This window comes from Erythrolamprus reginae, chromosome 9, assembly GCF_031021105.1.
Source record: "Erythrolamprus reginae isolate rEryReg1 chromosome 9, rEryReg1.hap1, whole genome shotgun sequence".
NCBI classification, from domain to species: Eukaryota; Metazoa; Chordata; class Lepidosauria; order Squamata; family Dipsadidae; genus Erythrolamprus; species Erythrolamprus reginae.
In genome coordinates, this window is record NC_091958.1 from 32,539,505 (window position 1) to 32,566,348 (window position 26,844).

At 46.2% G+C, this 26,844-nt stretch overlaps 1 protein-coding gene across 1 annotated transcript in view; it reads right to left on the reverse strand.

The window, feature by feature from the left end:
- Positions 1-26,844, reverse strand: part of PPL (periplakin) — a 122,682-nt gene that overhangs the window by 24,141 nt on the left and 71,697 nt on the right. Inside the window, exons 6-13 of the mRNA XM_070760717.1 lie at positions 25,903-25,944; positions 24,125-24,286; positions 20,713-20,820; positions 10,861-10,956; positions 3,855-3,977; positions 1,612-1,758; positions 1,002-1,153; positions 733-830 (exon numbers count right to left, since the gene is read on the reverse strand). Of these exons, the coding sequence (XP_070616818.1) occupies positions 733-830; positions 1,002-1,153; positions 1,612-1,758; positions 3,855-3,977; positions 10,861-10,956; positions 20,713-20,820; positions 24,125-24,286; positions 25,903-25,944 (928 nt within the window). The remainder of the gene's footprint in view (positions 1-732; positions 831-1,001; positions 1,154-1,611; positions 1,759-3,854; positions 3,978-10,860; positions 10,957-20,712; positions 20,821-24,124; positions 24,287-25,902; positions 25,945-26,844) is intronic.

The window sequence follows — 26,844 nt, forward strand, 5'->3', positions numbered from 1 at the left end:
TTTCCAATGTCAGTAAAACAAGGACCCAGATTGTTGGGGGCAATATGCTGACTCTGTAAAATGCTTAGAGAGGGTTGTAAAGTGCTGTGAAACAGTATATACGTCTAAGTGCCATTGCTATTGCTACTCAGCAAGTTACATGTATTTACAACACTTGCAGGATCCCATGTGATCTTGGGATTCCCATTTTTGACCATCCCAGATGTTTTTTACAGAGCCTCGGTGGTGCAGTGGTTAGAGTGCAGTACTGCAAGCTACTTCTGCTGATTACCAGCTGCCAGCAGTTTGGCAGATCGAATCTCAGTAGGCTCAAGGTTGACTCAGCCTTCTGTCCTTTTAAGGTCGGTAAAAGGAGGCCCAGATTGTTGGGGGCAAGAGGTTGACTCTCTGTAAACTGCTTAGAGAGGGCTGTAAAGCAATGTGATGCTAAATGCTATTGCTATTTTCATTAACCAAAGTGAATGGAGGAAACCAGAATCACTTTAACGACTACATGATTCATTTATAAAGAACAGCAGAAGAATGGGCTGCATGTTTCCCTTATTCATAGGGCCCACAGCAGCTCCTTGTTCAGCCCAGTTCTGCAAACTGCTAGTGGCAGTGGTGGGAGGCTGTGCCCACCCACCCTGGACACTTCTGCACAAGCATACCTGTGCACACAGACCGGTAGCAATGGGGTTTAGAACCCACTATAGGCCCACAGTCTCCCTAGATATCTTGCGGTGTACCCACCTCCAATGCTCTCTGCCTTCAAGCTATTGTAGCGATCCTCCAGTCGATTCTTTGTGCAGCCAGTCTTCTGTTTCACACATTGATAGTGGCTAGCAATGCTGCAGAACAAGAAAAACACAAGATCAGGTTGGTGAAGGACATTTCATGGGCTTGCAAAGAACATGAGAATTTGGGAGAAGGAGGGAAGGCCCTTGATGCAATTGTCATGGAGACCATCTGGGCGCCTCCTCAGGCTTGGGTGGATGCAGGTGAGATCCAGAAATGCTTACTTGTCTACCACGGCGAGCGATTCAGGATCAGTGGGAGGAATCATGAAACAGACCCCTGGAGCTCTGATTGTATTTCCTCCGCTGTCACTAACTTCCCAGTACTCTTCGTTGTTCTTGTGCAGAGTGTATCGGCCACCACGTGAAATCTGAGACTGAGACAGAAAGGGTTCTGTGTAAGTCTGAGGTCTGGTCCTGCCCTCTGTCCCCAGTTCTTTACAGCCCTCTGGAGTGTGGACAAAATGTATGGTTTTGCAAAACAACAGCCCCCACTGTGCTACACAGCCTATTTTCAGCATGGCAACCTCCTGAAGCACACACGCTCCCCCCCCCGTGCCCTGTTTTGGCTGTCAGATGCACCATAGGCCAATTCTTTGGTATTTCGAGGTTGGCCCTGTGGACCAAATTTAAGCACTCCTGCTAGGCATCAAGGTAATGCAGTGTCTCGTTTCATCTGTTTCATCTTTTCAAAATGTGACTCTTTGACAAAAGTGTTGATGATGGCACCAGCAGCAATCAGTCTCCCAAATCAATCCCTGAGGCATTTACAAACCATGTCCTGTTGCAGGGTGTGTTCTGGGGGGGGGGGTGCCAGACAACCAAAGTCTTTTACCTGCTCATTTTCATAGTCACAGAGGGCCTCCACAGGGATCGATTTAAGAGGGGGTTCCCGCCGATACTTCAGTGGGAGGACCTGCTGACTCCGCTTTTGTAAGGAGCTCACTACATCCTCATACTGGTCCAAGGCCTTCTCCTGTTCCTAAAGGAGAAGAAAGCAAAGGTTCCAGAATCACCAAGAAGGGAAAAATTGAGACGGAACAGCAACGGCAATGCCAGGTTTGGTTTGACCCAGCGGAGGGCTGCCCGCCGCTGGTGTTACTGGTGTGCTCCTGGTGGCAGACGGGGCAGGCGCATCTGGGTGCAAGATTCGGCTTCCTGTACATGTGCAGGAGCCAAGTCTCATGTGAGGATGCTCTTGCAAGTGAGATTTTGATGATTTTTGCTGATGTCTTTGCTTCTGCACATGCACGGAAACAAAAACCAGCAAAAATCGCAAAAATCTCATGTGGATGAGCGTCCTCACATGAGATTTGGATATCTGCACATGTGCAGAAGGCAAATCTCCCATGGGGGCCCATGCCTACCCGCTGGTCACGCACAGCTGCACACACATCCTCAATTTTACTACCACCCTATAGAGCAGCCTGCACCGGCAGCAGCCTACCACTGGTTTGGCCCAAGCCCAACTTTTACTTTGATACCCAGAGTGGGCAGATGTTGTGGTTGTGCAATCTACTGGCCTATCCAGTTCCAAGACCCACCAAACAACCTGATGGAAATGATACATCTGAGAATGAAATCATTCTGAAGCCAGAGACTTCAAAATTATAACTAAGTGAGCCACGTTGACGCAGCAGTTAGAATGCAGTACTGCAGGATTACTTTTGCCGGCTGTCTGCAATTTGGCAATTTGAATCTCACCAGGCTCAAGGTTGACGGCCTTCCATCCTTCCGAGGTGGGTAAAATGAGGACCCAGATTGGGGGCAATGTACTGAGTCTGTAAACCGCTTAGAGAGGGATGTAAAGCATTATATAGCGGTATGTAAGTTTAAGTGCTATTGCTAAAGGTAAAGAATTCCCCTGTCATATCCGACTCTGGGGGGCAGTAGTGCTCATCTCTCCTTTCCTAGCCAAGAGACCCAGCATTGTCCAAAGACACTTTGGTGGTCGTGAGACCCACATGACAAATCACCAAAGATACAGGGAACACTATTACTTTCCCACCAAAGTGGTGCCTAATTATCTACTGTGATTTTCAGAATACAGTCATACCTCATCTTACGAACCTAATTGGTTCTAGGGGGAGGTTCGTAAGATGAAAGGTTCGTAAGATGAAACATTGTTTCCCATAGGAAACAATGTAAAGTCAATTAATCCGTGCAACCAAACCCCCCCCCCCGCAAAAAAACGCTGCCGCCCGGCTGTCACCTTTTAAAACAGCCTGGGAGCTTCTCAGCGACCTCCTGAACGCCGAACGCCAAACCCGAACTTCCGCGTTCAGCATTCGGAGGCTGCTGGGAAGCCGCCCGGCTGTTTTAAAACGTGACAGCTGGGCTGGGGGGCTTCCCAGCAACCTCCCAAACCCCGAACCCGGAGGTTTGGCAAAAGTTCGGGGTTCGGGAGGTTGCTGGGAACCCCCCCAGCCTGGCTGTCACCTTTTAAAACAGCTGGGGGGCTTCGCAGCAGCCTCCCGAATGCTGAACCTGGAAGTTCGGGTTTGCCGTTCGTAACACGAAAAAAGTTCGTAAGAAGAGGCAATTTTTTTCTGAACCCCGGGTTCATATCTTGAGTTGTTTGTAAGACGAGGGGTTCATATCTTGAGGTACCACTGTATAAGATGCACTGGAATATAAGACACACCTTACATTTTTTGGGGAGGAAAATAGGGGAAAATCTGCCTACCAAGTATTCATCTGGCTAGTGTCCTTAGACTGGTCAACTTAAGCACATTATTTTATCCCCTGGTTAGGGCTGGGGAAAAACTTATTCAGAGTAGCAAAGTTGAGGTTTCATGCTATTACCTTATTCAACCACAGCAAAGTCAGAAGTCAGTGCCTTTCCTTTCTCTTTCCTCTCTACCTTATACTTTCCACCTTTCCCCTCCGTTATTCTCCCATTACTTTCTTTTGTATTTTTGTATTTTACATCATGTTTTGATCAATTTGAATCAAAATTTGAAAATTTTGAGACATGATGGTGCCATATGCAATCAAGATGTTCTCCTTCCTTCCATTGACCATCAACCCCAAGCTAAGCCAAAATAATAGCTCCGCATTCTCTTTTGAAATACTGGCCTCCAGGTCATGCAACAAAGATTCGATCTGGTAGCGGTCTTTGAAATCTGGGCTATATTTCTGGTCCAGATCCGTGTCTACTTTCCTGAGAAGTTCCTGGGCATCCTTAGCATCTTTTTGGAACTGCAAAGAAAGAGAAGGAAAAATCAAATCCTCCCTTCCTTTTGATCACAAGTCATTGTTGAGTGGGAAGAGCCGAGAGGATAGAATCACTGAAAACCTGTGAAAGGCAGATAAACATGGGAAAGAACAGAAGAGAAGAGAACGGGTGGAAACTAATCAAGGAGAGAAGGGCTGCGGCGGAGGCTCTTGACTGGATTGCGCCTTTGTGACCTCTCCGTGGCGCTAGACCCCGTAGAGCCCCATGGTTCAACCAGGAGCTCCGGGAGTTGAAACGCCAAAAGAGACGTCTAGAGAAGCGATGGAGGAAGAGTAGGTCTGAACCTGATCGAACACTTGTAAGAGCTTTTATTAAGACTTACAAAGTGGCGCTCAAGGCGGCAAGATGCGCGTACCATGCCGCCTTGATTGCATCAGCGGAATCCCGCCCGGCCGCTCTGTTTAGGGTGACCCGCTCCCTTCTTAACCAGGGGGGAGTTGGGGAGCCCTTGCAGAGCAGTGCCGAGGATTTTAACACGTTTTTCGCTGATAAAGTCGCTCAGATCCGGGCTGATCTCGACTCCAATTGGAAAACAGAGTCGACTGACAACGAGTCAGTTGAGGTGACGGGCACGTACTTGTCCACCTGTCTGGGAAGAGTTTGATCTGGTGACACCTGATGAAGTGGACAAGGCCATTGGAGCTGTGAGTTCTGCCACCTGTTTACTGGATCCGTGTCCCTCCTGGTTGGTTTCAGCCAGCAGGGAGGTGACACGGAGCTGGGTCCAGGAGATTACCAACGCTTCCTTTGAGAGGGGAGTTTTTCCAACACTCTATAAAGAAGCGCTCGTGCGCCCCCTCCTCAAGAAGCCTTCCCTGGACCCAGCCGTACTTAATAACTATCGTCCAGTCTCCAACCTTCCCTTTATGGGGAAGGTTGTTGAGAAGGTGGTGGCACTCCAGCTCCAACGGTCCTTGGAAGAAGCCGATTATCTAGGTCCCCAGCAGTCGGGTTTCAGGCCCGGTTACAGCACGGAAACTGCTTTGCTCGCGTTGATGGATGATATCTGGCGGGCCCGGGACAGGGGTTTATCCTCTGTCCTGGTGCTCCTTGACCTCTCAGCAGCTTTCAATACCATCGACCATGGTATCCTTCTGCACCGGCTGGAGAGGTTGGGGGTGGGAGGCACTGTTCTCCAGTGGTTCTCCTCCTACCTCTCTGGCCGGTCGCAGTCGGTGTTAGTGGGGGGTCAGAGGTCGGCTCCGAGGTCTCTCCCTTGTGGGGTGCCTCAGGGGTCGGTCCTCTCCCCCCTGCTATTTAATATCTACATGAAACCATTGGGTGAGATCATCCAAGGACATGGGGTGAGGTATCATCAATATGCTGATGATACCCAGCTTTACATCTCCACCCCATGTCCAGTCAACTAAGCAGTGGAAGTGATGTGCCGGTGCCTGGAGGCTGTTGGGGCCTGGATGGGTGTCAACAGACTCAAACTCAACCTGGATAAGACAGAGTGGCTGTGGGTTTTGCCTCCCGAGGACAATCCCATCTGTCCGTCCATTACCCTGGGGCGGGAATTATTGACCCCCTCAGAGAGGGTCCGCAACTTGGGCGTCCTCCTCGATCCACAGCTCACATTAGAGAACCATCTTTCAGCTGTGGCGAGGGGGGCGTTTGCCCAGGTTTGCCTGGTGCACCAGTTGCGGCCCTATCTGGACCGGGACTCATTGCTCACAGTCACTCATGCCCTCATCACCTCGAGGTTCGACTACTCTAATGCTCTCTACATGGGGCTACCTTTGAAAAGTGTTCGGAAACTTCAGATCATGCAGAATGCAGCTGCGAGAGCAGCCATGGGCTTACCTAGGTATGCCCATGTTTCACCATCACTCCGCAGTCTGCATTGGCTGCCGATCAATTTCCGGTCACAATTCAAAGTGTTGGTTATGACCTTTAAAGCCCTTCATGGCATTGGACCAGAATATCTCCAAGACCACCTCCTGCCGCACGAATCCCAGCGACCGATTAGGTCCCACAGAGTGGGCCTTCTCCGGGTCCCGTCAACTAAACAATGTCGGTTGGCGGGCCCCAGGGGAAGAGCCTTCTCTGTGGCGGCACCGGCCCTCTGGAACCAACTCCCCCCGGAGATTAGGACTGCCCCTACTCTTCCTGCCTTCCGTAAACTCCTTAAAACCCACCTTTGTCGTCAGGCATGGGGGAACTGAAACATCTCCCCCCGGGCATGTTTAATTTATGCATGGTACGTCTGTGTGTGCGTCTATTAGTATATGGGGTTTTTTAAATACTTAATATTTTAAATTTGTCTGTCTACTTATGATTTGTTTCTACATGTTGTGAGCCGCCCCGAGTCTTCGGAGAGGGGCGGCATACAAATCTAAGTAATAAATAAATAAATAAATAAATAAATAAATAAATAAATAAATAAAAAAGCAGAAAGAGGAAAGGAAAGCCATGGCCCTTAGCAGAATTTTGATCAAGGTCCTCCTATTGACTTTATTGGAACACTGTAGTTGCTTCTGGGATCTTTCCCTCCCTCCCTTCTGTTTGTCAAGCATGTGTGAGAAAACAGTTATAAGTATGAAGTAGTGGGTTATAAAACCCTTTATTACGGGAAAAGGTATGCATGCGCAAAAGCATCCCGGGCAGGTGAGCGGAGCCTCCCACCACCAGCGCTACCAGTTCTTAGAACCAGACAGAACCGGGAGCAACCCGCCACTGGTATGGACATAACATAGTAGGGACAGTAGGCATGCTCTTAGGAATGGGGTGACAGTTTTAGGTTAAAGTTTGAGGAGTTTGAGGATGTTACAACAGAGTCAGGTAGTGTATTCCTTCCTTCCTTCCTTCCTTCCTTCCTTCCTTCCTTCCTTCCTTCCTTCCTTCCTTCCTTCCTTCCTTCCCTTCCCTTCCCTCCCCTTCCCTCCCCTTCCCTTCCCTCCTTCCTCGTTCTCCTACCTCCTTCTCTCTCCTTTGAATACAATTCAGTTGCATTAAACAATTGGCATGTGCAGCTATCCCTTCCCTCACTCCCTGTAGGGTGGGCAAAAGCCCATCTCAGTTCTTTGCAAGTCTGAAAAAGCCTTGCCACTCCATTCCTGTGATTGGCCTCAGGGTGGAGCCATGCTCTCGCCTATTCAAAAATGACTTGGAAGCGCCGTTTCCCTTGGTTGCAGGCAAGCCTTTTGTTCTTAGACAGCATGCAGATATCTTACTCTGGCTATTCAGTCCTTGGAACGAAATGGACTGAATGCACACAGCTGCTGTGGCCTAGAGGTGAAGCTCTTGCCTCATGATCAGGAGGTTGTGTGGTCGATCCTAGGTAGAGGCAGATGAGGGGGGAACTGGACTTCTGGTCAACAGAAGTAAAAGGACGCCATGCTAGGAGGAGACTCTATGGTGGTGGAACCGGACTTTCAGTCAGCTGCAGAACTGAACAGAGGGCTTCCAGTTAGGACCTTTGTGGCTCTTTGAGTTTTTAAGGTTGCCGACCCCTGGTCTGAATTAACAAACTCTTGAGACTAGGAGAAGAACGTTTTATAGGACCGGGAAGGTCTTTTTGCTAAAGCAGCTTCCAAAAACAGGAGGTTGCTTCATCTCTGACAGCCCAAGAGAGGTTAGGAGAAGAACTTGTCTGACAAGATTGTTTTCCCACCAGCTCTTTCAGCTGTTTCCTCTGCAAACAAGTCCGTCTGCACCACCTGACCTGCCTTGACAATCTTCACGCGAAAGCTGCACTAGACAAACCGTCTGTCAGGTTTTGTTTGCTAGTGGGATCGCAGGGGCCCTCCTCCCTTACAAAGGAGATAAAGCAGATTTGATTTTGCTACATAAGAAGAAAGTGACGGCACGCCTGGAAATGTCTTCCTACGTCCTGTGCACACCTAGCAGTGGTGAGTTCAGAAGGGGTTCCAGGTTAAGCTACCTGGTCTCGGTAGGGAAATCCAGGATGCGCATGAAGCTACACATCCCCAATGCATGCACACATGCACCCATGTGAGATTTGGCTTTTGCACATGCACAGCAAGCAAAATCCTGTGTGAGAAAACTCACACGAGCGAGATTTTGGTGATTTTCACCGATTTTTTGCTTCTGCATATGCAAAAATTGCCGAAATCCTGTCCACTCACGCATCCTCACACAAGAATTTGTTTCTTGCGCATGCACAGAAATCAAATCTCGTGCTGACAGGCGTGCACATGCCCGCAACGACCTCAGAGGGCACACTGGTATCACCGGTTGGGTTGCTCCTAGTTCGGACCAGTTCTTAGAACCGGTAGTGCCGGTGGCAGGGCACTCCACCCACCTTCCCCCGATGCTTCTGTGCATGCGGCAAAATAATTTATAACCTGGCCCTGACATCCAGACACCCAAATGCATTTTGCAAGTGGACGATCGTGCTTTGAAGATCAAATGGAGGCCTCGAAAACCTCATCTTCCAAAGATTTTCCCCAACTGTAAGTACAAAGATAATCATGAAACACATGACTAGAGAAAGGAACCATATGCTTTATGTCCATTTTAATTAAACCAATTGTAGCTTCTTACCCTTACCTCATTCATTAATTTTTGAAGAGCACCCCTCATTCCTCCATTCAGGCCAAGGGCAAATATTAGACTGAAAAATTTGAAGTCTTAGGAGCCAATGCATTCAGGTATGTTTCCTAAAACTTGCTTCCTTGTCTTCAGGAAAGTTAGAAGATACTCTCTTGTTTATGGTGGACTTGATCAAAGGAAAAAAACAACACAGTGATCCCTCGATTTTCGCGGGTTCAAACTTCGCGAAACGGCTATACCACGGTTTTTCAAAAAATATTAATTTAAAAATACTCCACGGGGGTTTTTTTATACCACGGTTTTTCCCGCCCGATGACGTCATACGTCATCACCAAACTTACATCTGCCATTGCTGATTGGCCGAAATCTCGCAAAGTGCTTTTACCATACTGTATGCTTTCAATCAAGAATCACTTCTCTCTCTCTTTCCTGTCATTCTCTGCTTCAATCATTTTCTCATTTCTCTTTTTTCCTCCCCTTTTTTCTATCATTTCTCTCTCTCTCTCTCTCTACCTTCCACTCTCCCCCCTCTTGCTCTTTCTCTCTCTTTCTCCCTCTCTCTCTCCCTCTCTCCTTTCCATCTCGCTCTGTCTGTTGCTCTCTGTGAGAACGCCTGTCCCGCCTCCTGCAGCCCCCCTCACTGACAGCTGGGACGAAAGCGCTCTCAGCCAAGGGACTACGAGAGGGGTGGGGCGGGCATTCTCAAAGCACTCAGAGGGCTAGCGGCCAAATGAGGAGGCTGAGAAGCCGTAGCCGCCAGCGCTGCTGCAGGAGGACTCGTGCCCCAAGAAAGCCGGTGAGAGGGGCGAATCGGGCGGGCGGGGGGTAGCGGCGAGGAGGCCGGAGGCGCTGGGTGGGTGGCCGACATTAAAAACAATCTTTGCCAGCCTCCGCACTTTCATCACTCCCCGCCTCCAACTTCAAGCCCTTGCGCGGCCTTGGAAAAAGGGTGTGCATGCGCAGATGGTGTTTTTACTTCCGCACCGCTACTTCGCGGAAAATCAACTTTCGCAGGAGGTCTTGGAACGTAACCCCCACGAAAATCGAGGGAACACTGTACATTTTTTTTACCTTTGATCAAGTCCACCATAAACCATCATATCCTGGCTGATAGAGATAATAAAAGAAGATACAGAGAGGAAGCCTGAATTATTTTTATTGGGCATAATTGACAAAAAATATAAAAAAGAAATAAACTATTTGATTATACACATCATTACTGCAGCTAGAATAACATCTGTGCAATTTTGGAAAAACAAGGAAACACCAAAAGATGAGGACATAATTAGAAAAATACTAGATTGTACTGAAATGGGCCAAATAGTGAGGAAAACAAAAGAAAAAGAAGACACTGAATACTACGTGATATGGAATAAATAATATGAATGGCTGAAAGAATGAAATAATGGATAAAAGGTGAACTTTCAATATTGAAAGAATAACATCAAATCTTTATTTGTATAGAATAATATAGAAGAAGAGAGAATGAACAAATAATTTATCAAAATGTAAATATATTTGCATAGGGAAAGTATATTGGTGGATGCAAACAGAGAGATGCTTACTGTAAATATGGGGGAATAGTACCCATTTATGTTTTTCTGTCTTTGTTTACCTTTTTTTTTTTTTGGAGTACAAGACACACTGGAGTATTCATCTAGGTAGCATCCTTAGTCTGGTCAGCTTCAGAACATTATTTTATCCCCTGGTTAAGGGCTTACAAAAGCATTCTTCAGAAAGTGTAGCAATGAAAAAGCCTGCAAGCCAGTAAGAGCTGGCAAGATCGTTAGCCCCTCATTAAGGCTGGAAAGAAACTTATTAGAAACATAGAAACATAGAAGTCTGACGGCAGAAAAAGACCTCATGGTCCATCTAGTCTGCCCTTATACTATTTTCTGTATTTTATCTTAGGATGGATATATGTTTATCCCAGGCATGTTTAAATTCAGTTACTGTGGATTTATCTACCACATCTGCTGGAAGTTTGTTCCAAGGATCTACTACTCTTTCAGTAAAATAATATTTTCTCATGTTGCTTTTGATCTTTCCCCCAACTAACTTCAGATTGTGTCCAGGCCAAAGTCTGCAAAGACTTTGGCCTGGAAAAACATTCTTTGGAGAGCTGGGAAGATTGTTAGCACCTCGTTAGGGCTGGGAAAAAAAGCTTCGAAAAATCTGCACCCAAATTTTTAGCCTTTTAGGGAGGAAAAAGGTGTGTCTTATACTCTAAAATATGGTAGGTATGTGTTTTGTGTATATGTATCCCCAAGAGAGAAGTGCAATCTTGCTGCAAATTTCCCTAATAAATCATTGGCTTCCAAGTAGTACCTGGTGATAGTCCTCCATGAACTTCAGGTGGCTCTCCTCACAGATGAGCAGGTTGAGATATTCTTTCCAGTCAGCATGGACGGCCTCAATGTGAGCCTGCGGATGAATGGAGAGTAGACCTCAGAACAATAATAATCGTCTATGCCCCAGAATAAGGCAGGAATTGGCAGTCAGTAAGAAATGGAAACAACTTTACTTTGTTTTCCCCTTTCTTTTTCTTTTTTTGTAATTTTTTTCTCCACAGTTTGTTTATACAGTATATACCAGTGATGGGCAACCTTTTGAGCTTGGTGTGTCAAAATTCGCCAAAAAACTGAGCATAACTCGGGTGGTGTGTCACCTTGAGAAAAAAACTGGGCGGCATAGAAGTATATATATATATATATATATATATATATATATATATATGTATGTATGTATGTATGTATGTATGTATGTAGGTAGGTAGGTAGGTAGGTAGGTAGGTAGGTAGATATATAGGTAGATAGGTAGGTAGGTAGGTAGGTAGATAGACAGATAAACAAACAAAAAATAAATATAAATATAAATAAATAATAAATCCCTTCTTTTTTATTAAAAGAAATTAATAATAAAACAAAACCAAACTCTATTACTATTAAAACTAAAACAACCAGCAAATTCAAAAACATAACTATTAATAAAAACAGGTGAGGGTTGGGGGTTTTCTTTCTCTGTTATTATTTAAGTGCTTTTACCATATGCTTTAAATCAGTGATTTTCAACCTTTTTTGAGCCGCGGCACATTTTTTACATTTACAAAATCCTGGGGCACACCACCAACCAAAATGACACAAATCTAATAAATAAATAAATAAATACATACATACATACATACATACATACATACATACATACATACATACATAAATAACCCCCTCATATATACAATCCCATGTAACATCCCCTTATAAATACAGTCAATCATCAATCATCCCTCCTCAAATATATACCACTGTCTCATTTCTGGGTATTTCTCCTGTCTTTCCCCCTTTTCTCTCATGTTTCTCATTTCTCTCTCTTCCTCCCTTTTCCCCTCATTCCTTCTCCCTCTCACTTCTCCTCTTTTTCCATCCCTGTCTTTTCCCCCCCCTTATGTGTGTGTGTGTATACACTCGAACCATTTCCAAAACCAGTTGAGGGCTGGGTTTTTTTTATCTTTTATTCTTTTCAAAAACAGGTGTGGGCTGGGGGTGGGTTCTTATTATTTGGATGCTTTTTACCATATGCTTCAAAAATCACCTCTCTCTTTTGTTTCTCTCTCCTCTCATTCTCTGCCTCAATCATTTTCTCATTTCTCCTTTTTTCTCCCCTTTTTGTTCTCATTTCTGTCGCTCTCCTTTCCTCTCCCTATCTGTCTTGCTTTCTCTTGCTATCTTTTTTCTCTTGCCTTCCTTCTCTCTCTCTCTCGTTCTCTTATTTTCTTTCTCTCTCTCTCTTGTTCTTTCTCTCTCATGCTTTCTCTTGTTCTTTTAAAAATTTTTAAAAAGTGTGGGCGCACGCTACTACGCATGCGTGAGTTCTGACATCCATAATTCGCTACCCCTCCTCTCTCTCTTTCTCTCTCCTCCTTCCTCTCTCATCTCTCTTCCCTTTCTCTCATTCCCTTTCTCTCTCTCCTTTCTATCTCTCACTCTTTCCTTCTCTCCCTCCCTTTCTCTCATTCCCTCTTTCTCTCTCTCCTTTCTATCTCTCACTCTTTCCTTCTTTCCCTCCCTTTCTCTCTCTTTCCTTTCCCTCATTCCCTCTTTCTCTCTATCCTTTCTATCTCTCACTCTTTCCTTCTCTCCCTCCCTTTCTCTCTTTCCTTTCTCTCATTCCCTCTGTCTCCTGGGGCTGACTGCGCCTGCCCTGCACCCCCAACCGCGGAGGGAAAGCATTTGCCTTTCGGCACCGCCAACCCCCCCTCCACCAGCAGCAAAAGCCTGAACGACGGAGCCGAAAGCAGCAAAAGCCTAAGCGGCGGGGCGCGCCGTTTGCCTTTGGCGCCTTCCCCTCCACCAGCAGCAAAAGCCTGAACGACGTAGCGCCCCGCCGCTTAGGCTTTTGCTGCTTCTGGGGGGGTGCACCGTTTGCCTTTCGGCTCCGTCGTTCAGGCTTTTGCTGCTGGTGGAGGGGAAGGCGCCAAAGGCAAACGGTGCACCCCCCCAGAAGCAGCAAAAGCCTAAGCGGCGGGGCACGCCGTTTGCCTTTGGCGCCTTCCCCTCCACCAGCAGCAAAAGCCTGAACGACGGAGCCGAAAGCAGGAAAAGCCTAAGCGGCGGGGTGCGCCGTTTGCCTTTGGCGCCTTCCCCTCCACCAGCAGCAAAAGCCTGAACGACGGAGCGCCCCGCCGCTTAGGCTTTTGTTGCTTCTGGGGGGGGTGCACCGTTTGCCTTTGGCGCCTTCCCCTCCACCAGCAGCAAAAGCCTGAACGACGGAGCCGAAAGGCAAACGGTGCATCCCTCCAGAAGCAGCAAAAGCCTAAGCGGCGGGGCGCGCCGTTTGCCTTTGGCGCCTTCCCCTCCACCAGCAGCAAAAGCCTGAACGACGGAGCGCCCCGCCGCTTAGGCTTTTGCTGCTTCTGGGGGGGTGCACCGTTTGCTTTTCGGCTCCGTCGTTCAGGCTTTTGCTGCTGGTAGGGGGGGGGGGTTGGCGGTGCCGATGCCAAATGCTTTCCCTCCGCGGTGGGGGGTGCAAATGGCGCGACGTCCACGCAGGGTTTTTTTTTTCAGACTCTTTTTTGCGAGCCCGGCATGATTTTTTTAAATTACAGATTAATAATAACCCCTCATCCTTCCCCTCTTCCCCTCCCTCTCTCCCTTTATATTTAACCCTTCCTTCCTCTCTCCCTCTCTCCCTCTCTTTCACTTTTCTCTTTGGTGAACCCCCCAAAGCCCAAACTGTACAGACTCAAGAAAAAGCTTATCAAGGGGGGTGGGGTGGGTTGTGAAAATCTAGTTATGAGCCGCCAAAGACGTCCACGCAGGGGTTTTTTTTCCCACTCTTTTTTGCGAGCCCGGCATGATTATTTTTAATTACAAATGAATAACCCGGTAAGGGTTTACCTGTAACAGCTATAAGAGAAACGGCAATTAAGTTATTCAGCCCTCCCCGATGCGATCGACCCAAGGTGAGGAGACACCATGCGCTGCTCGTGGAGGGAAAGAAGCGAAGGAGGGGAGGGGAGGTTGGAGTAGATTTCCTGGCGGAGCGATATGGGATGAGCAGTTTAATGTAAGCAAAGTAGGACCCCGGGTAAATAGCCCTGGGAGTGAAATTAAAATTGCAACCGGCGCAATTTTTTAAAAAATTGGTGCAAAACAAAATTAAGGGGAGAGGAAAAATAATAATAATAATTGCAGTTGCTGTACTTGCAGTCGGTGGGAAATTGGAAAGCGGGGAGATTTGTATCTTCACCACTCTAAGCTCCCTGTTTCTCCGGCGTGTCACCTAAAATGGCTCCGCGTGTCAGTGCTGACACGCGTGTCATAGGTTCGCCATCACTGGTATATACAGTGGTACCTCTACTTACAAACTTAATTCATTCTGTGACCAGATTCTTAAGTAGAAAAGTTTGTTAGAAGCAATTTTCCCCATAGGAATCAATGTAAAAGCAAATAGTGTACAAACCCATTAGGAAAGAAATAAAAGCTTGGAATTTGGGTGGGCGGAGGAGGAGGAAGAAGAGGAGGAGGAGGACAGTCGCTGCTGAAGGAAGAAGGTGAGGTGAGGGGAATCAAAAAAATCCAAAACTTTAAGGCTTTTTTAAAAAGAGGGACTCTGAGGCAGTGAGGAGGAGCACGCACCTCCCATACACCCAGTGCGAGGCTGCCTCCCATGCACTGTGTCAGAGAGAGAAACCCAGGTGGGCGAGATGGGGGAACCTCCCGCTCCTTTGACCGAAAGGCGGCTGCTGCTGCTAATGCCTGCTTCTTCTTCCTTCCTGTGCTGAAGGGCTCTCCTCTCCTCTTGCTCACTCGCTTTGTAGCCAGCGCCTTTCCTTCACTGTGGTGACTCCTCAGTTTGGCGAAGCACCCCATTTTGCCTTTCCATGCCCAAACACTCCTTGCGCTGGGTGTATGGGAGGCAGTGCAAGGGAGTCATCATAGCAAAGTGGTTTATTCCCTCTCCAAGTGCCCAGAGAAAGGAAAACACTCCATTTGCTCTGGGCTACCCAGAGCGAAGAAAGCATTTCTTTTCTCGGTGCTGGCAGAGGTTTATTCCCTCTCCAAATGCCCAGAGAAAGGAAAATGCTTTGTTCACTCTGGACTGCCAAAGCCTCCTTAAGCGCCACCGAAAGGCTCCTCTGACAGCCCAGAAAAGCCCAAGATGGCCAGGATTAAAGGGTGAATGGCAGGAAACTGCCTGGGCCCTTCATGCGGCTCTCAAATTTCCTGGGAAATTTTTCCGGGCTCTGGTTCTTAAGTACAAATTGGTTCTTAAGTAGAGGCAAAAAATTTTTGAGCACCCGGTTCTTATCTAGAAAAGTTCTTAATTAGAAGTGTTCTTAGGTAGAGGTACCACTGTACATATATATGATATCTAGATAAGAACTGGGTGTTCAAGATTTTTTTGCCTCTTCTCAAGAACCATTTTCCACTTACAAACCCAAGCCTCCAAAACTGTAACTGGAAAAGGCAGGGAGAAGCCTCCATGGGGCCTCTCTAGGAATCTCCTGGGAGGAAACAGGACCGGAAAAGGCAGGGAGAAGCCTCTGCGGGGCCTCTCTAGGAATCTCCTGGGAGGAAACAGGGCCTCCACCTTCCATGTGGTTTCCCCAATCACACACATTATTTGCTTTTACATTGATTTCTATGGGAAAAATTGCTTCTTCTTACAAACTTTTCCACTTAAGAACTTGGTCACGGAACGAATTAGAGGTACCACTATATGTATGTATGTATGTATGTATGTATGTATGTATGTACGTACGTACGTATGTATGTTTATTTTATTTATTTATTTATTTATTTGTTTGTTTGTTTATTTATTTTGTCTAATACACAATACATATTGAAGAGAATAGACATGCAGTATTATATATGAAGAAAAGGATAGAAGAAAAGATATAAAAATAGAGGAGAAGATATATGAAAGGAAGAAAAGATATATAATATATAAGATAAGGAGAGACAATTGGACAGGGGATGAAAGGCACACTAGTGCACTTATGTACACCCCTTACTGACCTCTTAGGAACCTGGAGAGGTTAATCGTGGATAGTCTAAGGGAGAAATGTTGGAGGTTAGGGGTTGACACTACTGAGTCCGGTAATGAGTTCCATGCTTCGACAACTCAATTGCTAAAGTCATATTTTTTACAGTCAAGTTTGGAGCGGTTAATATTAAGTTTGAATCTGTTGCGTGCTCTTGTGTTGTTGCGGTTGAAACTGAAGTAGTCATTGACAGGCAGGACGTTGCAGGATATGATCTTGTGGGCAATACTTAAATCGTGTTTTAGGCATCGTAGTTCTAAGCTTGTTAGTCTATTTTCGTAGGGTATTCTGTTTCGAGAGGAGGAGTAAAGGGCTCTTCTGGTGAAGTATCTTTGGACATTTTTCAGGGTGTTGATGTCCAAGATGTAGTATGGGTTCCAGACAGATGAGATGTATTCAAGGATGGGTCTGGCAAAGGTTTTGTAGGCTCTGGTGAGTAGTGTGAGATTGCTGGAGCAGAAGCTATGTAGGATCAGGTTAACAATTCTAGAAGCCTTTTTGGCGATATTGTTGCAATGGGCTTTGGCACTTAGGTCATTTGATATTAGTATTCCAAGGTCTTTTACTGAGTGGGGGTTGGCTGTGAGATTTTGTTTATTCAGTTTATATATGAGGTTTGGATTCTTTTTGCCGATGTGGAGGGTAGAGGATTTGTTGGTTGATATTTGAAATTGCCAGGTGTTAGACCAATCTGAGACAAAGTCAAGGTCTTTTTGGAGAGTAGATGTGTTGTCCGTGGTGTTGAAAAGTTTTACATTGTCGGCAAAAAGAACACAGTTGCTTGTGATACGATCGCAGAGGTTGTTGATGTAGAGAATGAAAAGAGTAGGACCTAGTACGCTGCCCTGGGGAATGCCACTTTTAACAGGGAGGGGGATGGAAATGGCACTTCCAATTTTGACAACTTGTTGCCTATTTGACAGGAATGCATAATCCAGCTGTGGAGGAATCCTGAGATGCCGTAGGATTTGAGTTTTAGGAGTAGTTTGTCATGGACCACTGAGTCGAAGACTTTGGAAAAGTCAATATAAATTGCATCAATGGATTTTCCTTGATCTAGGTGCGTAGTCCATATGTTTTTGCAGTAAAGTAGTTGTAGGTTGCAGGATAATTCCTTTCTGAATCCAAATTGTTTGTTAGAGAGTAGGTTATTAGATTCTAAGTAAAGGGTGATTGATGGATTTATAATTGATTCCATGATTTTACATGAGACGCAGCATAGTGATATTGGTCTGTAGTTGTCAACGAGAGGTCTCCTTTTTTGAAGATGGGGATGACTACTGCTTTTGACCATAGCTTGGAGAGTGTGCTGGTCCTGAAGGATTTTTGGAAGATAATGCTTAGAGGTTCAGCTATAGCAGAAGAAAGCTTTTTTAGGAAGTATGCACAAAGACCATCTGGTCTGACTGATAGGGAAGGTTTGAGGTCACGGATTGCTTTTTCAACATGGTCTACAGTGAAGTCGATTTGGGTTAGGTTGTTGAGAGAGTTTGAGGTCCGATTTGCAAAGATGGGGGATGAGCTATTACTGTTAACAAAGACAGAGCCAAAGAAAGAGTTGAAGAGGTTAGCTTTGGATGGATCATCGTGGTATTCTTTGTTGTTGGGTTCTACGAGAGGTGGAATAGATCTAGAGTAATTGAGTTTGTTGTTGACGAAGTTGTAGAAGGCTCGGTTAGATTTGGTGCGAAGGAGGTTTTCCTCTTGTTTGCTGTGATAGTTGAGACATTCTGCTTTTATTTGTTGGCATATGCTTTTACAGCGGCTTTTGAAGTTGGTTACTTGGCCTTTTTTGCTTTTACACCAGAGAGATCTTTTTTTGGTTCGTAGTATCTTTATCGAGACAGGTATTTTTCTTTTACCTCTGGATGAAGTGATTGGTACATGTAGTCTGATAAGTCTTTTAATTTGGAGTAAGAACGTGTGGTAGAGATCATCAATCGTGTTGCAGTTAGAGAACAAAGATTGCCAGTTAAGAATTGAGAGATTGGCATCAATGAATTGATAGTTGGCTTTCCTAAAATTGTACTTAGGTGTCATGTTATTCAGGTGAGTGTTAAGATGGTGTAGATTGAGGTTGAAGTTAATCACACTATGATCGCTGTTGGAGAAGGGTTCTTTTATATGCAATCCATAGATAGCGCTTTGCTATTACAGAATATGAGGTCAAGACAGCTGTTGAGTCTGGTATTATTTGATACTAATTGTTCAAGTCCCAAGCTGGTGACGGCGTTGTAAAGGGCAGTATGTATAGGTTCTGTGGAGCATTCATTTAGGGTCCAGTTGATGTGTAGTAGGTTGAGGTCACCAAGGAAGATAATGGAATAGGGGCAGGAGGTTGCCCATGTTAGTAGGGAGGTTAATTTTGTTGCATGAGCAATGTCGTAATTTGGAGCTCTGTAGCAAAGTAGGAAGCGGAGTGTAGTATTGAGGAAAAGATCACATATTAAAGTTTCAGGAAGGATAAGAGAAGTGTAGGATGGTTGAGGAGGGGCAGTATGTATGTATGTATGTATGTATGTATGTATGTATGTATGTATGTATGTATGTATGTGTATGTGTGTATATTCAGGCCAAAATAGTGCTACCCTAGTCTCCCTTAATTTTAAAAATTCAGCAAAACATGTGATTCATTCATACATACACACACACCACACACACACAAACCCATATACATACACATACCTTAAAACAGCGTTTCCCAACCGGTGTGTCACGGTCAGGTGTGCCGCGAAGCTCCTAGGGAAGCTCCAGCTGGGCGGGGCGCTGCCGGTGCCTCCGACCTGGAGCTCCCACTCACAGCTGTCCCCCGGCTACTGCCCGATGCCGCTGTTTTCGGTGCTCTCCTGCTGGGCCCCAAAGAAGGAAGGCGGGAAAAAGGAGAGCTTCATTCTTCGCGCCTCCTTTTTCCTGCCTTCCTTCTTTGGGGCCCAGCAGGAGAGCGCCGAAAACAGCGGCATCGGGCAGTAGCCAGGGGACAGCTGCGAGTGGGAGCTCCAGGTCGGAGGCACCGGCAGCGCCCCGCCCAGCTGGAGCTTCCCTGACGTCGGCGGCAAGCGTCCTTTGGGGCCTGGCAGTGGGAGCCGGAGGGTGCTGGCTGCAGCGGCCCCAGGCAGTCGTGGGGAGATGGCGGCGGCAAGAGGGAGCTCCAGGGTGAAGGCACCGACGGTGGCGGTTGGACGTGCTGCTGGGGACCTACATGCTGGCGCTGCGGGGCTGGCACTGGCTCGCTGGCTGGGCCAGAGGTGCCAGCCCCATGCCCAACGCAGCGCCAGCATATACGGCGTCCAGCAGCACGTCCAGCTGCCACCGTCAGGACTCCCGCTCGCAGTCAGCCGCTCTGCCGCCACCCTTGGCTACTGCCTGATGCCGCTGTTGTCAGCGTGGTAGAAAGAGAGAGAAAGAAAGAAAGAGAGAGAGATAGCAAGAGAGAGAGAGAAAGGGACATAGCAAGAGAGACAGAGAGAGAGAGAGACAGAGAGAGAGAGAGAAAGAAAGAGAGATAGCAAGAGAGACAGAGAGAGAGAGAAAGAAAGAGATAGAGAGAGAGACAGAAAAAGAGATAGAGAAAGAAAGAGATAGCAAGAGATTGAGAAAGAAAGAAAGAAAGAGAGATAGCAAAAGAGAGAGAGCGAGAAAGAGACATAGCAAGAGAGAGAGAGAGAGAAAAAGAGATAGCAAGAGAGACAGAGAGAGAGAAAGAGATAGCAAGAGAGACAGAGAGAGAAAGAAAGAGACATAGCAAGAGAGAGAGAGAGAGACATAGCAAGAGTGGCAGAGAGAGAGACAGAGAAAGAGAGAAAGAGAGACATAGCAAGAGAGAGAGAGAGAGAAAGAGAGACAGAGAGAGAGAGAAAGAGAAACAGCAAGAGAGACAGAGAAACAGAGAGAGAGACATAGCAAGAGAGAGAGAGAGAAAGAAAGAGAAAGAGAGACATAGCAAGAGAGACAGAGAGAGAGAAAAAAAAGAGAAACAGCAAGAGAGACAGAGAAAGAGAGAGAGACATAGCAAGAGAGGCAGAGAGGGAGAGAGAGAGAGAAAGAGAGACAGCAAGAGAGATAGAGAGAGAAAGACAAAGAAAGAGAGACAGCAAGAGAGACAGAGAAAGAGAGAGAGAGAAAGGGACAGCAAGAGGCAGAGAGAGAGACATAGCAAGAGAGGCAGAGAGAGAGAGAAAGAAAGAGAGACATAGCAAGAGAGACAGAGAGAGAGAGAAAGAGAGATAGCAAGAGAGAGAGAAAGAGAGACAGAGAGAGAGAAAGAAAGAGATAGCAAGAGAGACATCGTGGCGACCAAAACTGAATGCAGAATTCCAAGTGTGGCCTTAAAAAGGCCTTATAAAGTGGTATTAACCCTTCCCGTGATCTTGATTCTCTCCCTCTGTTGATGCAGCCTAGAACTGTGTTGGCTTTTTTGGCAGCTGCTGCACATAGTTGGCTCCTATTTAAATGGTTGTCCACTAGGACTCCAAGATGCCTCTCACAGTTACTACAGTGCTAACATCATAATTTTTATATCATTGCTATATATGTAACTCTTAACTCTGGGTATATGCTATTAATCTAATGCTGCCTCTTCAAAACCGAATTTTGGGAAACAACTTTTCTAAGGCAGCCGTCTTCAAATCAAAACTTACCTCAATGGCGATCTTCCCAGGATGGTTTTCAGACAGGAGTTTATTACCATCTTCATGCAGTTTGTTGATGGCTGCTTCTTTCTCTTCCAATTTCCGATTGATGAAATTCTAAAGGAAGGGGAAGGAATGAGGAAATAGGGAAGCAGAATTTAATCCATCCAATTGCAGGTGGCTTGGCCTATTTCCAAGCTGAGTTAAAGGACCAGAAGAGAAAGAACATTTACTTATCTATATTATTTTATTTGGTCAGATTTCTATGCCGCCTTCTGCAGATTTGGACGGCTTACAACAAAAGAATAAAATAGAATACAATATAATGAGTGAAACCCAACCTGACACTAAAACTAATAGTTAAAACCCCAATAGTATAAAAAACATTCATTCAGCAACTATCACACAATCCAATCCACAACATCTTGAGCAAGATGTTGAGGATGTGATTGTGTGAACAAGATGTTGAGCTCAATGGCCCCAGGCCTGCCCACCGAGGTAAGTTTTTGGAGCCTTGTGAAAGGCCATGAGGGTGTAGGCGGGGGGTACAGATCTCTGGAGATGTCTATGGAGACCCTCAAACATCCAGGAGTGTCCCAAGGGTGCTTTCCCAAAAGGCAACTGGACTTTCTTGGGGGGGGAGGGGGTTTCCTTGAAAAGGTTTTGCTTTAGTTCAGTTCACTTCTTTACTTCAAAACTGAAGAACCGTCTTAGAGGAGAAGCAAAATGTCTTCAAGGAAAAGAAACAAGGAAGCCCAGTTGCCTTTTGGAAAAGCTCCTTTGGGACATGTATGCAGGTTCTCCAAAAACAATTCCCCATAAAATGGCCACCTGTCACTCACTTCGTGACATCCATCACTGAAGGAAAGCCATCTTAAATCAAATAACATGGACCGGGTTTCACTGGAATCCCCCATACCAGTGATGGCGAACCTTTTGGGGTTTGTGAGGGAAAAGAGTGTATGTGCATGTGCTAGCACATGCGCACATGTCCCCACTCATTCCCCCCTCCCCATGCATGTGCACCTGCCATGCAGCCCCTGTGTATTCACACAATCCCCCCTAATCCCTCACACACGCATGGGCCTCACTGAAGCCTGGACGGTGAAAAAATGGCCAAACCAGAAGTCTGGAAAAATGGACTTTGCCCATTGTGCTGTTTTTTGCACTTCAAGATCTTCCGGGAAGCATCCCCAAGGCCGAAAAGCAGCTGGCTGATGCGTGTGTGCCTGCTGGAGCTGACACAGGGCAATGCCTCTCATGCCACCTATGCCTGCTGATATGGCTCCATGTGCCACCTATGGCAGGGTTGCCATAGGTTTGCTATCATGGCCCTCTACAGTATCTGTTTCTAGAAAGCTAGATACTTTGAAAACTTTCCCACAGACGTTCCTGTCAGCTTGCTCCAATGCTGAATTTCATCTGCACCAAAACATACAGCTATTCCTCCTTGACTTGCAACCAGGGTTGGGCAGAGAGTGGAAAGGCATGGAACGCCATTCCACCAGTGGAAGTGGATCTGGGCTCATGCATGCCCACACAGTGCACACAAGATTTGGCTTCTGTGCTTGTGCAGAAGCCGAATCTCGCCGCCCCAGCCAGCAGCAACAGTGCCCTGCGTGGGCCCAGAGGGCACAATGCTTGTCCAGAGGGCATGGGGCGCCGCTGCTGCTGCTGGGGCCAGCCAGCGGCCACGGGGCTGGGTCCTGCGAAGCAAAACAGCAGCTGTCATTACCAGCCAGGAGCCACCAGCAGGAAAAAATCTTCCAGGGTGGGCATGGCGGCGGCCACATCTCTGTGCTGCTTCTTGTACTGGCTCGGCCAGAAGATGCGCCCACTGACCCACCTGCTCATGCCGCCCCGCTCCTTCTCTGGCTGCAGTGGGGCAGCTTGAGTAGGCAGTTCGGCGGGCGCATCTCCTGGCCGAGCCAGTGCAAGAAGCAGCTTGGAGAGGTGGCTGCCACCGGCCGCGCCCACCCACCATGGAAGATTTTTTCTTCTGGCGGCTCCTGGCTGGAACTGACAGCTGCTGCCGTGCCTTGCAGGACCCAGCCACACAGTTGACAGCTGGCCCCAGTAGCAGCAGTGGCAGAGGCGCCCCAGTCAGTCCCGACCGGGAGCCACCAGCAGGAAGAAGTCCTCTAGGAAAGAGACCAGCTCATCGGGGAGACTCTGGCAGGTGGGCAAAGCGGGAACGACATCGTCTCTCCAATGGAGCTGCTCTAATTCCTGGCGGATTTCTTCCCGCTGGTGGTTCCCGCACAGGACCTCTTCTCGCCACGATTCTGCGCAAGCACAGGAAACTGAAGGGTGTGCACATGCGCACTCTCCCCCCCAGAGCATTCCAGTAGGTCCGTGAATGGCTCCCCTTTACTGCTTACAACCATTCTTTTGAGGGGCTGCGACAAAGAGGATGGGGGTCAAATCATTCTTCAATGCACCGGAAGGCAGACAAGAAACAATGGTTGGAAATTAATCAAAGAGAAACAACCTGGAATTAAAGAGAAACTTCCTAACAGGGAGGACAATTAACCAGTGGAACAGCTTGCCACCGGATGTTGTGGGCACTCCATCATTGGAGGTAATTTTAAGAAGAGTCCAAACAGTCACTTATCTGAGGTAGTATAGGTTCTTCCGCTTGAGCAGGGGGCTAAACTAGAAGACCTCCAAGGTCCCTTCCCTTCCCCTACCCTCCATTCCATTCCAGCAAACATGGCATTTCCAAGCCTAACATGCAATATACAACCTAAAACATGATGTAAGTATTGTCCACAAGATCATATGCTGCAATGTCCTACCGGTCAATGACTACTTCAGCTTCAACCGCAACAACACAAGAGCACGCAACAGATTCAAACTTAATATTAACCGCTCCAAACTTGACTGTAAAAAATATGACTTTAACAATCGAGTTGTCGAAGCGTGGAACTCATTACCGGACTGAATAGTGTCAACCCCTAACCCCCAACATTTCTCCCTTAGACTATCCACGATTGACCTCTCCAGGTTCCTAAGAGGTCAGTAAGGGGTGTACATAAGTGCACTAGTGTGCCTTTTGTCCCCTGTCCAATTGTCTTTCCTTTATCTCATATATCATATATATTTTTTTCCTTTCATATATCTTCTCTATTTTTACATATTATCTTTATATATATTACTTCATGTCTATTCTCTTCCATATATATTGTGTATTGGACAAACAAACACAAACAAACAAACAAACATGTATTGTATAGCTGAATTGTTTGAGCATCCCCACCTCTAATAGCTGGAAGAAAAAGCCCCATCTGCCTCTTTTAAATATTCAAGTTCTGCTCCAATTATTATCCAGGGTTATTTTCTGCAGACTTCAATGTTCAAAGTCTAATTTTTTAAAAAACATTTTTTTAAGGAAAAAGAGGTGGTCAAGAGTAAGACTCACTTCATACTGGCGACGGCGGCTCAGGTAATCAAGATTTTGGTCACTCCAGTCATACTGCAACCTGTCTTTAGCCTGCTGATCCAGCCAGTAGAGCTTATTGGTGCAGCGCTGCATAAAATCTTGCAGTAAATTCAGGTTCTCCTGTCTTCGTTGGGATTCTGACTGCAAGCAGGAAAAGCATTTGGCCAAGGTTTGAAAGACAGCTCCAGAAGAAAAAGTCATTTTTTTAAAGAAAAGTTTTCAAGTCCTCTCTTTCTCTAGGTAGGGCAAAATCCCGGAATTTTAGAGCTGATTCCTTATTGATGAATCCAATTTATGCAAACCCTCCTACCCCCTGCCCCAACTGAGGTCATATTAATGACTGCAATAAAAAAAACATTATCCAGCAAGCAGAACAAAATTATTTTCCCCCAATAAATATTGAGAGGTTGTGGGAGCTTCATCACAGGAGGCTTTCAAGAGATGGTTGGACTGCCATTTGTCAGAAATGGTGCAGGGTCTCTTGCTTGGGTGAGTGGGTGGGTGCTCTGGCCCAGCGCTAAAACCCCAATAATTACATAACACACACAAACTTATAATCATGGTTTCTTTTTAGAAATTAAATCCGGAGACTCCTAATAGATCTTTTAGGAGCCCAAAACACAAAAAGCACACTTTAATGTACAAATATTTCAAAGCAAACTAAGACAAGGAATAACAAGAAAGTCCGGTTATCTTAATGACTCTTCAAGAGTTGGCAAAATGCCTAGAAATTCGTCCTTGAAAACAGCCAAGCCAAATAAAGGAAACAAACTAGAGTCCCTGAGCAGCCTATGAACAGACAGGCTTTTTCAAAGCTTCTTAAGAACCACGGAATTCAAGATTCAAATCACGATACCGACAGAGCTTAAATATTCAGGAACTATTTAGGCAAATTTCAAGATTCACTGTGCAGGAATTCTGGAACTAGGATGCAAGAATCAAGATGTAAGATTCAGGAGTGGCTGTCTTCCCACCAATTAGCCTCAGTGGGATTTAGAATTATGTAGTTTCAGAATGTGGCCAGTTAGCCTGTAGCTCTACTCTCGAGTAAACCTCTTCCAGAATAAACCTTACTGCATTTCGGCAGTTACTGCATTTCAGCAGCCCTGCTGCTCTGGCTTCCAGGCAAAGGAGGGACTGCTACTTTTTCAACCCTGCCAAAAGGCACCACAGCTTTCCAATGGCTCTGGCTTTCCAAAGGTTCTGCTAGACAGGCCACAGCAGGTGGGGCGTGGCCAGCTTGACATCATTTGTATTCGGGGAGGGGGGTGCCGGCAGTGGACTGAGCGCTCTGCCAGAGAAAAGGGGCTCCCGAGCTCTGTTTTCACCTGTGATGGCTTCCCGAAAGCCTCTGCCAGAGAAAACAGACCTTGCGAAGGCCGTGTGTGGCCCTCCCAGGCTCTGATTCCACTCCGAGAGGCACTGCAGGCCAGTCATTGATGGTTCAAAGGGCAGCCCCTGAGCCAGATATAAGCAGCCCATGGATCCAGCCCCCAGTTCGACACCCCTGCCCTAGAAGACTACAAGAATCTGAATTGCCAAATCCCATCATCAATACTGCAAGTTTTTTTTAAAAAAATATTCCCAATGTGATGACAACCCAACTTGCAAAAAGCACTCTCCTTCTCTCTGGACTGACCCAATAAAAGCATCTTCTTCTCTGTGTCTTCTGCCCTAGGCATGTTTTCTCATTTCATCTCTCATTTGCTTAGATGTACCATAATTGCACACCTCTGTTTAGAAGAAAAAAGTCTTACCAGCAGTTTTTGGTACTTCACCTGAAGCTCACTCGTATTCTCCTGGAAACAAAAAGCAAAGACTAACCTCAAAAGAAAATAGACCAGCAAGGCCATACTTTTATCGCAAATACATCTCAGTTAAGCGTCTAGCCATTGTCAACCCTGAAGTTGGCCTGACCGAGACTTCAGTGCTGACACACTGAAGGAGAGAGTTAGTTTAATGTCAGGGTTCCTTCCAAGTAACATATTCATAGCAAACAAAACTCTGAGGCAGGCAATTTCCTCAAAGAATAGGTTTATTGAATAGGTCATATTGGCACAGGCTGGTGAAAACTGACTCTGATTCTTCCCACAGTTTTCACTTAATTAAAAGTAAACATTTGTCACTTTCTATGTGACTCCAGTCCCCTCCTTCCAAGCACCTGCAGGAATGTCCTTGGTTCCAAAGAGAAAGTATTTTGTTTTGACCACAACCCGCCAACTATCTCCATTGCCCCCTCTCTATCCCTCTTCTTCAATGTGTCAGCAATAAAGTCTCTATGGGTACCCTAACCGCCATTTTATTAGAGCCTCCATAGTTAGGTGCCTAGTTGATGTGATAACTCCCAAAATTCCTGTCTAGAGTATACTTAGAATTTTAACTCCCAACATATCTGGAGGCCACCAGGTAGATGAATATACGTGACTGTTGGCTTCTTCAGGTAGAGCAAACCAGGAAAACAATTTCACAGAAAGAGTAAAACTACTTTAATTAAGATTGGCTAGAACAAACAGAAATTGACTGTCTGATTGTGCTATGCCTGCTTATACTGCCGTGAATTAGAAAGATGTCTGCCTGAGCTGCTTTTGAATGTTATCTTGTTATTCTGAATTTTAAAAATGTTTCATCCCCTTTTACCTAGGTAATGTTCCCTATTTTATACATTATTACATCAAGTTATTTGATTTTTGTTTTTTTTG